This window comes from Thermobia domestica, unplaced genomic scaffold (genome assembly GCF_964235325.1).
Source record: "Thermobia domestica unplaced genomic scaffold, izTheDome1.hap1.1 HAP1_SCAFFOLD_550, whole genome shotgun sequence".
NCBI lineage: Eukaryota > Metazoa > Arthropoda > Insecta > Zygentoma > Lepismatidae > Thermobia > Thermobia domestica.
Window position 1 is genome coordinate 34839 of NW_027656260.1, and position 14159 is coordinate 48997.

The 14159-nt window shown below is 35.2% G+C and overlaps 1 protein-coding gene across 1 annotated transcript in view; it reads right to left on the bottom strand.

Moving 5' to 3' along the window:
- The window catches only part of LOC145677028 (rho GTPase-activating protein 20-like), a gene marked incomplete at its 3' end in the record, with an annotated part of 100505 nt that overhangs the window by 34578 nt on the left and 51768 nt on the right, over positions 1-14159 (bottom strand). The window contains 2 exon segments of the mRNA XM_081747735.1: positions 4854-5068; positions 12327-12542. Of these exon segments, the coding sequence (XP_081603861.1) occupies positions 4854-5068; positions 12327-12542 (431 nt within the window).

Genomic DNA, 14159 nt, shown 5'->3' on the forward strand with positions numbered 1-14159 from the left:
ATGTAAATAAAGACCACTTAAAACTTTCCTTGGTTGTTAGGTATGTAGAACGATACAACGTATTGAAAATGAACTTCAAACAACTTTTGAGTTTACATTACCCTTTTATTTTCTCCTTCCTTTCTTTCTTGCAAGAAATATGGGTAACATGTTTAATATAATAATAATAATAATAATAATAATAATAATAATAATAATAATAATAATAATAATAATAATAATAATAATAATAATAATAATAATAATGCCAGCGGGTTAACGAAAAAGATGTTTTAACCAAATCAGAGGCTTATTTCTCAAAACTACTAATCTTGTACAAAAGTGTATAAAAAAAAATAAGGCGAATTTGTCTCTAACACTCAGAGATTTTTCTGTACCTAATTAATTTTTGTATGCTGCAGTTGCAGATACTAAGGTGATGAAATGGCAATGATGGGAATTACAGTCTTCTACGGATGTCAACCTGTCTGATACCTAGAGCAATATAAAGATGGTGCATCGACTTGTACATTACTGCAAGGAGAAGGTGCGCGGTGTTATTAATTTCTTTATGAACCAAGGGACAGAAACCATCTGACATTCATCTTGAATTAGTGGAAGTCTATGGAGAGATTGTTATGTCACAGCAACAAGTGTATGTGTGGTGCAATGCATTCGCACGTGGTAAGAGGACTGTGCCAGATGATGACAGAAGTGTCAGGCCAGCAATGTTCATTACCGACAGGAATGCCGGCGACGTCAATACGATGAATCGTGAAAACAAAAGTGTCAGGATGAATGACATTGTAGATGCATTGTAAATCTCATATGGTTCAGTGAGGAGTATCGTCCCTGACCAACTTGGCTTCAGAAAAGTGGAAGAGGCACTATACAGGCTACAGTTACCTGGTGAGGGAACCTGGAACATTTCTTTGGAGAGGGCATGGGCGATTTGGTGTCACGTTAGAATTCATGTTTGGATCGCAATGGTTCGTATGTCCATGTGTGAAACATGATACAGTTTCAGATATCTATACCTGCAAGTTTTTCAGTAAATCGAAAATTCGCCTTACTTTTTGATATACTTTTGTACTATGTTTCTTGAAGTCATAACATATCTTGAAATAGAAATATAAAAACAATAGTAGAAATAATTTCTGAATACTAATGCTGATTCCTCTTATCTGTCATGATTTTATGTTATATACAACGTAAAATATATCATTTGAAAAGTTATACACTAGATTTGTGGTTTTGAGAAATAGGCCCCAAACTTTCTCACAAAATTTACAGGTATTTTCTATAAATTATTTAAATTATATAAATTAGAACCACAATATAATAGTAAAGGTATTTAGTAAATAATAATGCTGTTACCTCTAAATTGTGATAATTTTATGGAGCCGCGGTGGCTCAGCGGTAAAGTGCTCACGTCTGGTGTGTGGGGTCCCTGGTTCGATCCCAGCTCATGCCAAGTGGGCTTTGTGGTGGACAAATATCGTGTACGTGGGTTTTCTTTGTATTCTCCGTTTTCTACCATATTCTGCATACCATCGTTTCGTTCACTTCTCATCATTAGAGTCCCCTTTAGTGTACACTCATTTCATTTGCTATAATTTTATGATATGTAAAAAAAATGATTTTTATTAATTCCGGACTAATATTATAACGTTAGTATCTTTTGTGAAAAGAAGTTCCTACTCACCGTAAATGTACTTCTCAGTTGTTGGCGACAAACCTGCTGTAAAAGTTACGCCAATTTGACGGCGTCTCATCTTGTCCGATTCCAACCATCAAATATAGTTTTATTTTTTCGACTTGAAACAGGAAAAATAACGGACATATGAAAGCAACGTAGGAACTTGCAACATTGAACTTGTTTTATTCCGAATCTATTTGAATTGGCAACCCTGTACCCAGCTGAGCAACGTTTGGCGCACAACGTAATGGTAATTTAAAATGGCTGCTCGATTTGAAAAAGAAACTTGAACTCTAAAGCGAAGTGCGAAGGTCATTTTATTTTTTATAGAGCTAGTTGGAATTAATGTCTACAGCCAAGTGTCGGCTCGATCGAAGTAGCACTGAGAAGCACATAAATAACTGCTGCAAAATGCGACAGACCAGTGTAAACAATTCAATACAACCAGCTGACAGGCAATCAACATTAACTTTGCCAACCTGAAAGAACTTAACATGTCGATGGCAACTGCAGTTAATATCAATCCAATTGATTAAAGCACTTGTAGTTTAATGGCTACCATCAACTGCTAATTAACGCTGAAAGAGTAGAAAATTCTATCGTAAAATGTATTTCATTTGAAATGGCTTCGTCTAAATAAGAAGAAAAAAAAAAAAAAATCTTTGACAAACACGAGAACAACATTTACTACAAGATGAATAGTCCTTGAATAATAACAACTAACGGAAAAGTTGTAGCGAAAAATGTTGTTCTTGAGCCGAGTTGAAGCTTTGAATCTGCAACTAAACAGCGGGCATAGAACAAGTCTATAACAGTGTAGAATCTTTGTTTTGAAAACTCTCCAATACGGGGAGAGTCAGTCGAACCCATGACGATTTCTTCTATTTCGATCATACTTTTATCGATTACCCCGAAATCTGTAGCGTAACTTGTAATATGTCACTTCCTAAATCCAAAGTATTCTTTAATTTCCTCCTTTGATGTGGAGTATACTCGTTGTCTCCAGTTCAATATTCGCAAAACAATCTTGGCCGTATATAATATTAAACAAATTGTTCTGTACTCCTCACAATTTCCATGTTTGCTTTATTTTCTAAAAGAATCATAGGAGTCCTCTCATTTCGTACATTTTATGGCACACGCGAAACATTTCTTTCTTCTCTTTTCTCCCTCAAATCAATGAGCATATTAATCCACGTAAGTTGCTCTCCCATTCCTCACTCCCGAAGTGCTCGTTCGAATTCACTCCGCACAATCATAAATTCCTTCTCATTTTCATTTCTTACTTTTCATCCCTAACATCAAGATTACACGGTTGGTTCTTACTATCATATAATTCCTTCATATATCATCCACTTACAACCTTTCCTATTCCTTACTAAATCTTTTCCATCTTTATTTTCTACCATTATACTTCTTTTCATTTTTATTTTTGTTTAGTATTTCCATTTATTGAACTTCCCAATACATTTATTAAAATTTGCCCCCTTTTTAAATTTCTATATTTACTTCTATAATATGCTTCCCTGGCTTTGCATTTACTGGAGAGCTTTTTTTCTTTTTCTTTTTTTAAAACTATATTCACGAAATAGATTCTTCAAGACGTCATAAACAAAGAGGTCATGATATTGGAAACAGCCAGATAGTTCGAGAGTGTGAATCTGAAGACTATTTGTCGATCATTCTCGAGATTCATGGGATTTCCTTAGAAAACCATAAAACCTTGGAAAATCGCTTATAAATAAAATACTAAGAATTTTACAGCTACAGCTATAAATATGATAAATTAATAAGGGTCAAGTATAAGGGTGCAAATGCCCAATCTAAGATTTTGTGCAAGAATAATAATAATAAAAAAATCATTCCTTAAAATACTAACAATACAACTACTTACCGATTTGAAAGAAGAGATTTAAACTGTTTAACCTCTGTAACAATTTTTTCCTTAATTCGAACCGAGGCCCTATTCTGAAACTGCCACATTTGAATGTTAACTGTATCACCAAGGGCATTTCCACATTAAAAAATACTGTACACAAATACACACAAATTTTTCTTCCTTCGTGTTTCTTTTTATTAAAAAAGAACCTTATAACCTTCCTACAAACATTATTATACATACAAGACTTAATATCTTTCTAACACAGTCAGTCCTAAATGCTTAAAACGCCGTGAAATTTAAAAGACGTATACACAAGCAGCACATTATTACATTCTAGTTCATGGCACACGGAATCTTGCATGTAACTGCTAAAAGAGAACTTTTAGGTATCTACGTGGTATTCACTCTGGCGACGCTACAATGATTATGAGTGTGTTATAATTTCCTCCCTCGTTTGTATACTCAAGTGTTAAAACAGGTCAGTAATTTCCGAAACAGTGGGAAGGGCATTAAGGAGAGGAGAATTAGGAGAACTCATAGAAAGAATATCATTAACTATATTCATTCACTCATTCATTGATGGTTATGTTTGTTGCTCAGTTGAGCACTTCCGGTTTTGCGGTTGAGTACTCCATCCATATAACAAACGTTACTTGGGAGATGTGTATCGCCAAGGAAATCGTCATAACTTAGCGGAACAAGGCTGAGAGACATAACGTTTTCCAAAACTAACTTATTTTGACTTTGTATAATCGCCTTTTCCGATGATATCCTTCAAAAATCATTATATACACATTGACCCAAAACATAGTATGCGTTACATAATAACTTCATTTTAAATCTTTACATAAATCTATTAAAAGTTCTTCTCAAATTATGAATTAAATGTCACTGATATACTTTTCAACAACACCTATTCTGCGACTATTCGAATGAGTACGGAAAAGATAATATTCACAAACAAAGGTGGAAAAACAAAATGGACCATTACCCCCCCCCCAAAAAAAAAAACGTAAATGTGTAGGTATCATAAAACGAAAATATCTACGAACTGTTAGTGAAAGATGGATAGAGGCGAACAATATTGGATGACCCCGATAAAACCCACAGACATGTTTCTGTTCACCACAAGCTTACTTGGATTCGAAAGAAATCTTTACTTTGACAAGGACAGAAGGTAGATTAAAATCCTATATGGTGAACTCTGTTGCTTGATTACTTTTGAGTGACAACTTTTATTACATACTGAGGTACGGTGAAGAAAATACATGTCGGTTTACTCAATAAACTTACCTGAAAGTGGCAACAACATTGGTGGTTGGCCATCCCATAACAAACGATGTTTCATGAGATTTTACCACTTCGATGACGTCATCTACACATCTACTAAGCCACATCTCGGAGATACGAACTTTTTCTTTGAGCTTAAAGTTTCCCCCAGACCGAGCTTTAGCCACCAAAAGCAGATCGGTGAACAGAAATAGATGGCGTTCTTGACTTTGTACTCCCTGCAAATAAAAAAATCATTAAGAAAAAAATACACATTACAGAAATGTTTGAGCATCATAAAATTCAAAATGGGCACTAGGAATGTGCACGAGATGAGTCGAGACAGGATTTTCCTAACAAAATTCGAGTCGAGACACGGCTCTTCCAATAGAAAAATATAATTTTTCGAATCGCGAAATCACTTTTACAGCACATTTTCGAGACGAGACAGCCACAAATCTTGTCTCGTGCGCATCCCTAATGGGCACACAGTTTTAAAGTTTGGTAAGTTAAAATTTTGAATAACTTTTTTCAAGGCAAAATTGATATAGGTGAAAGTAGTTCTATTAAAATTCGAATACCTCCACATTCGATTATACTATACATATATTCTTTGAATATTCGAATAACCATTATTTTTAAAAACCCGTTTATTTCAATATTTAAATTAAAGGGTTTTACAACATTTTTTTTTCATAGTTATTATAATAACGTGTAATTACTCAAATAACGAATATTTGTTGAAACAATTATCCAAATAACGTATTGAAATAACAAAACAAGTAATTATAAGAAAGTTGAGAGGAAAGAATGGAAAATATTGTTGATACTGATTTTTGACTTTTATAAAGCGACACAACTCGAAAATATTGATGTTGACAATGGTTCTAAAGGCTAGGAGAGTTTTATATAAAAACATTGCATATGAAGGTAAACAAACTACCCTCTCCCTTTTCTCCCTCCAGGAATGAATTGTGTCATTTGATAGTCATTCATGTTAACCTTACAGCAATGTTAACTCGTTCTTCTGAAAAGTTGATGATTTTGAATTCTGCCACTTTTCTTTCAAACGAACAACATGCGTATGGAAAAAAGATTTAGAGTTTTACAAATGTGTTACAGATAATAACACACCAGGGATTAAATGCGTAAAGATTACTATTTAATTGACTGTAGATAAGATTATTGAATTACGACCAAAAGATGCGAATTCGATCCGGCATGTCGAATCAATGTACACAGAACATCTCTCGATAGTTATAAAAAGGAAATTCAGTGAACACTCCAAAACATAAATTATTAACAGTGAAAATATATTTTTTGTTCATCAATATTGTATTTTATGAAAAAGTTAACGTTCACAATATACATTTATGGAAATGTCCATAATATGGAAGACATTGTATATCTAATGGATGTCCTTGCATGCCCAATAAATCTAAATGATATATATTCAACGGAAATCCATTTCATGTAGGAATATCCACGGACACGAAATATGGATATTACATGACATCCGATGGAAAATTGAAAACCCTAGTGACATGCCAATGAGAAAGGATAGGAGTGTTTCCTTGTCTTTCTAAGAACAAATCCCTTTAACTATAGCTCAAATTAATCCGAATTTGGACTTAACTTACATCTTTTCTATATAAAGCACTTATATTGTCTATAAATTTTAAAATTAACTACAAAATATCTTTATTTCAGGTCGAATTTACTATTTTTCGTTTTTTTGGAATTATTATTATTATATGAATACCTACATGATGGCTGGCACATATGTCCATATTCAACTGTGAATTGTACGTTTGTTCAGTTTCGGTCAATAATATACTTAATGCAAGCCTATAATAATAGTTATATAACTTGGGTTTCTATGTCAAATTATACATCAACGGTATTTGAACACCTCTGGTTCACCACTATGTAGAGATGCACTGGACCACATATCATAATAATGTAGATTATACACAGAATAAGACCTGATATTTTGGTTCCTGTAGATTTCCTACAAAACGAAATATCAGGTTCTTGCATGATTTCAGATATATTGATGATTTCAGACGGCCCCCTTCCCAGGGGAAGGGGGAATTTTAATATACAGGGGGATAAACTCATATTACGAAAATAAATATATGTTGAGCACGATCAGAAATTTGTCCCTGGGGAATTTCCACCAAGCCAGCCCCTGAAACCATCACTGGTTGCATATACTCAATCCATTTCTGAATCTTATTGAATTCCATTAAAACAAAGAATATTTCCAAATGTGATTTGCTTCACTTTCTTTTTTTGAAAAAGTTCATTATTGCTCCTTTCTGACAGCAGCATCATTTCCGATTTTGCTTGGGTAAAGGGGGGCCAAGGTTCTTCACCTACATAAGAGTATAGTGTACAATTGATTCAAATATATGTATTTGTCGAACTCAGGAGCGCATTCTTCCCCCTCTGCTTTCCCCAAATAACACCGCTGCTTTCCTATCTTTGAAGTCAAAGCCCAACATTAAAACGAAATAGCATGGAAAGGAATATATTTCCAACACCCCTTTCTCTATCTACACTCTTATCTATACAGGCAACTAAAACTATTAAAAAAACTCACAAGAGTGTGAGTGTGACTCGAACTCTGAACCTCGCATATAGACACAAAAAAAAACTAATATGAAAGTAAAATGCTGATAGTTTGTAACACTGTAGGAAGAAAACAAAAGTCACGCAATTTGCGCTGTTTGTAACTTGTTGATTCTGGGAAATATTGTTTGAGAACGCCCTCTGTGTCATCTTGAAACAGCCGCTGGCATCTCATTTAGTGAAGACAATGCAAAGAGTAGGTTTTTGCCTTGACAGAGGATTTAAAACATAAAACTATCCAACCACCACACACAACATTTGTCATTTCCTGTTAGAAATAAATTTATCGGCTATTATAGTAAAAAACACACCAGAGTAACGAGTGAACTTCATCGAAGAAAGGGGCGTAGCTAAAACGTTACTTTTTTTCTTTTTATCAAAAAAATAAAGGAATGTTTTATGGTTTCTTTGAATTAAACACCAAATCTTATCTACTGAGTTTGTATTTACACCGGGATATAATTATTCTAGATATCGCAGAGTACATGATGCTTCAATGGCGAAAGACTCACGTCTGGTGTGAAGGGTCCGTAACTCGATCATAAGACTTAGGGATCCCGTGTTTCGTTTCACGATTTCACGTTACCATTCCACAAATTCTAATTTGCATTCATATCCATCTATCGTCTCCTCTCAAATATAGCACACATTGATTGCAAAACATCGAATATTGGCCGGCGTGGTTCGTGGATTGTTGTTTGATAAGCTAGCTTCTACTTAAGTTAGGGTAATTACGAAGAGTCTGCTGTAACGGACTAGAACTTAACGTTGCTTTTCATAAACGAGCCTACATAAGACGGGATTTATTGCTCATACTACTCGGACTTCTATCCTCATTGAAGATCGAACTCCAGATCCCGCGCGTTAGCCACCTGGGACTTCCTTCCGTGTCTGTCATAGCAAAATTTGATAGCTGCAACGAAAGTATGCGTTTCAAATTTTTGGTTCTAAGCCTTGTGAAAAAATCTGCATAGAATGGATGCTTCCTGAACGCAAAGTTATAGGTATTAGTTTTTTATGGTACGCAACGGTACGTCGTACCGGCACCTTTTTAATGAGAACGGAATATTTCCTCTTCTAAACTGAACTGAGCTAAACTGAACTAAACTGAAAGCCAGTACAAAAATTCTGTTGGGACCCCACCTCTGTACTTTCTCTGCAGAAAAGCCTTTACTCAGTTTCCACATTAATGTGTGCTTTTTATTCATGACGACGACGAGGATTAAGTGAAAACATCCCTAGATTTTTATTTCACAGAGTTTATCCATTAATTTAGAAGAGGTTTGTAGAACATTTTGGTAGCATGACTAGTACTCTGAAGAACATTACGTGAACAATGTAGGTACTGTATGTGTGTGTGTATGTGTGTGTTTCCTGAAATTCAGCATTTGTGGAAGTCTTGATGCCTTTTGAAAACATACAATAGCAACTTACTTTCACCTGTTTACAGAAAGAGAAAAAAGCAAGAAAGAAATCACTAAGAAATATTGATTACGCCTATCATTGCGTTTATTATATTATAAAATTAAGATGTAGGAGTCAGGCATTTTAAAAGTAACTTTATATATAGATGTAAGTAAGAATTTTTAGTTACAACGTACCGGCATCTTTATTTTTAGAAATATAAATATATTTTTAGAAATATATATTAACAAACTAAAATCCAATGATCTTATCTAACAGTGAGTATAAGAACGTAGAAGCATAGAATAAATATTTCTGGTAATTTACTCTATGGTAGAATATACATATAAATTATTGAATTATTTTAGTAAATAATTCTCTATAAAACTGTACATTGGCAAAATTTCAGCGTTACACAATAAAGTAAATGTTTCAAAGCAGAACATTAAATAATAATAATAATAATAATAATAATAATAATAATAATAATAATAATAATAATAATAATAATAATAGTAATAAAGCAATGTTATTAGATTGGAAGTGCAGTTTTAATATCAAGAAAGAGAACAAGATAAGATAATTAATTTGCACAAGTTAATGTGTTGCTTGCTGACCGTTTCCAAGGCCTTCCTTACTTCTTCCATCGCTCGCTCGCTCGGTCATGCTAATCAAGAAAAAACTTCAATCAGAAACAACAGTCTCGATTCTTGCTTCAAGTGAAGTGGTGCCCTTCACGGTACTGTTAAGTGTCATGCAAGTGATAAGTAAAGCGCATTCTTTTGTTATTGCTCATTTGACTCTTAGAAAACCACTGGCATCTCCACAAGAAGTGTATACATAGAATAGAGGTGTAAAGATGGTAGTGTTTCAATCACAATCTCTTACAAATTGTATTTTGTGAACAAGAATCTACAAAGAAAAGCGAATTAGATTTATCTTTCTTTCTTTCTTTCTCTTTCTTTCTTTTTTTATGTCGGATATAATGTGCTCCCAATCAGTGGTGTCGATTTCTGTTTAACTTGGTGGAGATATATCTTTCAGGTTTGCCAGATATAATCGGCGCTCATGATCTTACTTCGGTTGACTTTGGTGCATGTAGTTTCGGTTTTGATTCCAGGTTCGCGCAAGAAATTCAAATGAAGACCCAGAGTCGTAAGGTAAATGTGAATCTATGTACTTGAACAAAATCTACTAGGGAGTTCAAAAATAACGAGTTCGGATCCGATTGCTGATTACAAATTAAACCGAAACCAAATTCTAGGTGCAACAGCCTTTAGTGAGCCAGGGCCTACTAGCCGACCCCTGGCACTCATGCCTTTGCAGTAATGTGTGGTCAGCATATCGGCTTCCCTCGCCATTAACGCTACCTTTCTAGACCGGAATTCGCTCTTCAAGTAGCTCCCCAATTGTCCTCACGACACAGTGAACGCCACAATGCCAAACCATATGATGAGTACAAACGGTCATCAATCTTTCCTCAGAGCAAACTCGATACTGCTTGAATTTCCTGATCTCATGAGAAACGATATTCTAGTGCGGCTATGGTATTGACGCTGATTACCATAACCCAAGTAAAAGCAGTCCTGCCGAGCTGAACATAGCTCATCATAAATGTTTAAGTAAGATGTTACACGTAGTTGAGTTTATATTAGAGCACAAATTTGCAAAGCGCTGTAACGGAACGTAAGATTAGACTAGAGACATAAAATAACCTATACATGGATCTATCAAACTACCGAACAGCTTCTTTTTTCTCAGATAAGGTAAATATGTTGTTTAAGGGACCACGATGATTCAATGGTAGAGTGCTCATTTCTGAGGCGTAGGGTCGCTGGTTCGATCCTAACTTTCGCCAAAGGGACTTCGTGTTGGACAAACACCATGTGTGTAGGTTCTTCTATTTCCTCTCACTCTCGTCATTCTACCATTAGACCTATCATCCATCTCATCATAACCGTTTCTCTTAGCTTCTGTACATAATCATGAGACCAACATTTAAAAAAAAAACGCAGTTTACGGATGGATTTTATTTTATAAACTTATTGCAAATACAATTTCTAATTATATTATTCATAATGTGTAATTAGAAACAACGAAGATTCGAGAACACATATGAAACACTAGCAGCGTTCACCCCGCTTCGCTGCGGTCACCCCGGAACGCAATAAACTTTGTTACTTAGATAATTTTTACTTTTTCGCTTTCAAGTGATATGATAAAAACCATAGAAGATTGCAGTAAATGTTAACATTATATCGCCTGTCATTTATGTTAACCCGCCCCGCTTCGCTGCGGTCACCCCGGAACGCAATAAACTTTGTTACTTAGATAATTTTTACTTTTTCGCTTTCAAGTGATATGATAAAAACCATAGTAGATTGCAGTAAATGTTAACATTATATCGCCTGTCATTTATGTTAACCCGCCGAGTGACACGGTCATGCGGGTTGCATATAAATACGTTTATTTTTACCTTGATGAACTAACAAAGGATTTGTACGTTATGGACACTTGAATGGTCAATTATCTCAAGACACTGGTAATTGAAAATTAAAGTGATATGATAAAAACCATCTAGGGTCCAAATCCTAATAACCCCCCAAAAATGAAAGAAATTGGTTCAGCCGTATTAGCGTGATGAGGGAACAAAGGATTTGTGCGTTCTCTTTTATATATAAGATATGGGCTGCGAGATTAAATATTAACTCACTCGTAAATGATTTTTTAAGATCATTACTCGTAAAAATCCAATAGTTGGGCCCTCTTGTTGCACAACATTATCTTCTGCATATTTGATAGTGACATTTTCAATACACTATACCCGATATTGGATATTGAGAAAAGTTACGGTTAATAGTAGTAAGAGGTTTAACTTTACAATTAACTAAATTGTATCTTTATCAGGTATAAAAGTCGATCTGAAAAGGTAGGGGGACGCATGACGTCACCCCGTCCTCCTTGCCTATCTTTGCCCATTGTAATTTTTAGGAAGTGCAGGGAAACCATAGATATTTTCTGCAAGTGGGGGAATGGCGCCCCTTCAAGTTCTGCTTTACTTTTACCCCTGTCTATTATTATTATTATTTAAGCAAATCATGTGCTTTACAGTACACATGCATGACAGTCTCATATGCGAACATTCATTCTTTTTCCACCCAATGTTACAGTATATCAGACAGAACTTCTAAAGCTGACTATAGAACTCTGTTTTAGGCTCTTTTTGCTAAGAACCTAGGATGTGCTTACGTAAAATACTTTTACATGTTAAATGACCCACTACTGGTGCATTTACCCTATATTTGATCTTATTACGAATTATAGTTATTTTTCACTTATTTAATATCAATTGATTCTAATTGTGGAACTAATAACTTGAAATCCTGCATATTAATGCAAGACAATGGACTGTATTTGGAGGACAGACAATGCATTGAACTGTATCAACAAATACATTACCGTTGTGAAATGGACGGCGGTTTCCATGAGGAACTGTCTCTTTTGTGGTGGGTTCTTCCTAGCCTTGGTGTGAGAGACTCCATTTTCGGTGATTGCCGATGGTGACTCTTCTTCAGGACTTCCTTCCGAGGCTCGTGGCCGAAGCGCCTTCGCCGACAGAGCTCTCTGTAGCCTAGCCGCTGTCGTCGAACGCTTGCGCATCAGACCTTTCATTTTCTGTAAAATAACAAAAGATAATCTAACATTAGCCAACGTATTCATAGAGACGTGTTAATTTATATGGTTGATTTAGAAAAAGAAGTAGGCAATGACTGCCAGTTAAAAAAAACTTTCAAATGGATCTGTACAGTGGCGTAACTAAAGGCTTGGGGGCCACCCCGCAGACAGCGTAGAGTGAGGCCCCTTCTCTACGTCCCACTTCACGAGTTGGGGACTCACTGATGGCTTGGGTCCCCCGCAATGCGGGGTCTGCGGGACCCTTATTTACGCCCCTGGATCTGTACTACATTCTGTTTTGGAAATATTCAGTTAGCTGGGACTTTACTAGAAGAAATCTGCAAACACGAAATTGACCAGCACAAAGTTATAGTCTGCCCGTTTTAATTATTACTCTTTAGTCAATGTTGTCAGTTTTGAACAGAAAATTTCCCATCCGAAGCCATGACAACATTTTCCAGTTAGATGCAAAATTTTCTGCCAACTAAAACAGGCATTTCTTCTGGCCATTGAAACATAGCAATGACGCCTGTGTGCGTGCCAAACATGAAACACCAGATGATTATTTTCTCCTGTTTCAGAAACTACAATTCCATATCGTACCCAAAGAAAAAAGAAAAAGAAGAGCAAATAGACCTACTGTTTGTTTACCTACAATCACTTTGGATCATTCGACTTTGATCTACTATTTTTCTTCCTTCATGGGGTTGATGGCTAGTATATTTATTTAGATACTTGCAAGGTCCGTCTATCTTGAGAATGAAGTGTGTGTTTTTGAAATTTAAAAAGTGGTAGAAAAACTTAGAATGTCAGACTTCTCGTTTTCCGATCGCCCTGAGAGAAATTTCCAGCCAATTGGCAGCACCGACTCTTAACATAACATGCAAGCTGTTAATAGCGGCGCTTTGGCAATAACACGAAAATAAGTGGCCACAGCAGCAAGTGACCAATCTGATAGTCCTACATGCTGCGGTGGGTGAATGTTACCACTGACACATTGTACATAGTTTGACGTCAATGCTATGTGAATTAAATGCGTCATGCGATGAGGAAGGGTGTGATAATGTTATAGCGATTTCCCGTTACCAAGCCATTTATGGGTTCATGCTAAAACTGAACATGCTATAGACCTATATGGTGGTCTGAAAAGGATTTTCCGCAGTAGAAATGAGCGTTCCACTACCGTGGCTATTGTATATAAGGGAATTGTATTGAATGGTATTTCATTTACCAAGAATGAATATATATATATATATATATATATATATATATATATATATATATATATATATATATATATATATATATATATATATATATATATATATATATATATATATATATATATATATATATATATATATTTGTGATCATCATGAACAATGTTATTATTATTGTATTTAAAAGGAACTAAGAACTGCCCTACCTGGTCTAATGGCTACGCTAGCTCGTGCACTTTCGGTGCACAGGGTCCCGGTTTCGGTTCCCGGTAGAAGAGCACTGAAATTTGAACGGATAGCGGTGCTTCGAATTCCACCTTAAATTGTAGGTTTAAATAACAACGATAGAATTTCTTTTAAAATGTATTTCTGCACCAGAGATGTTCAGTTGTCTTCT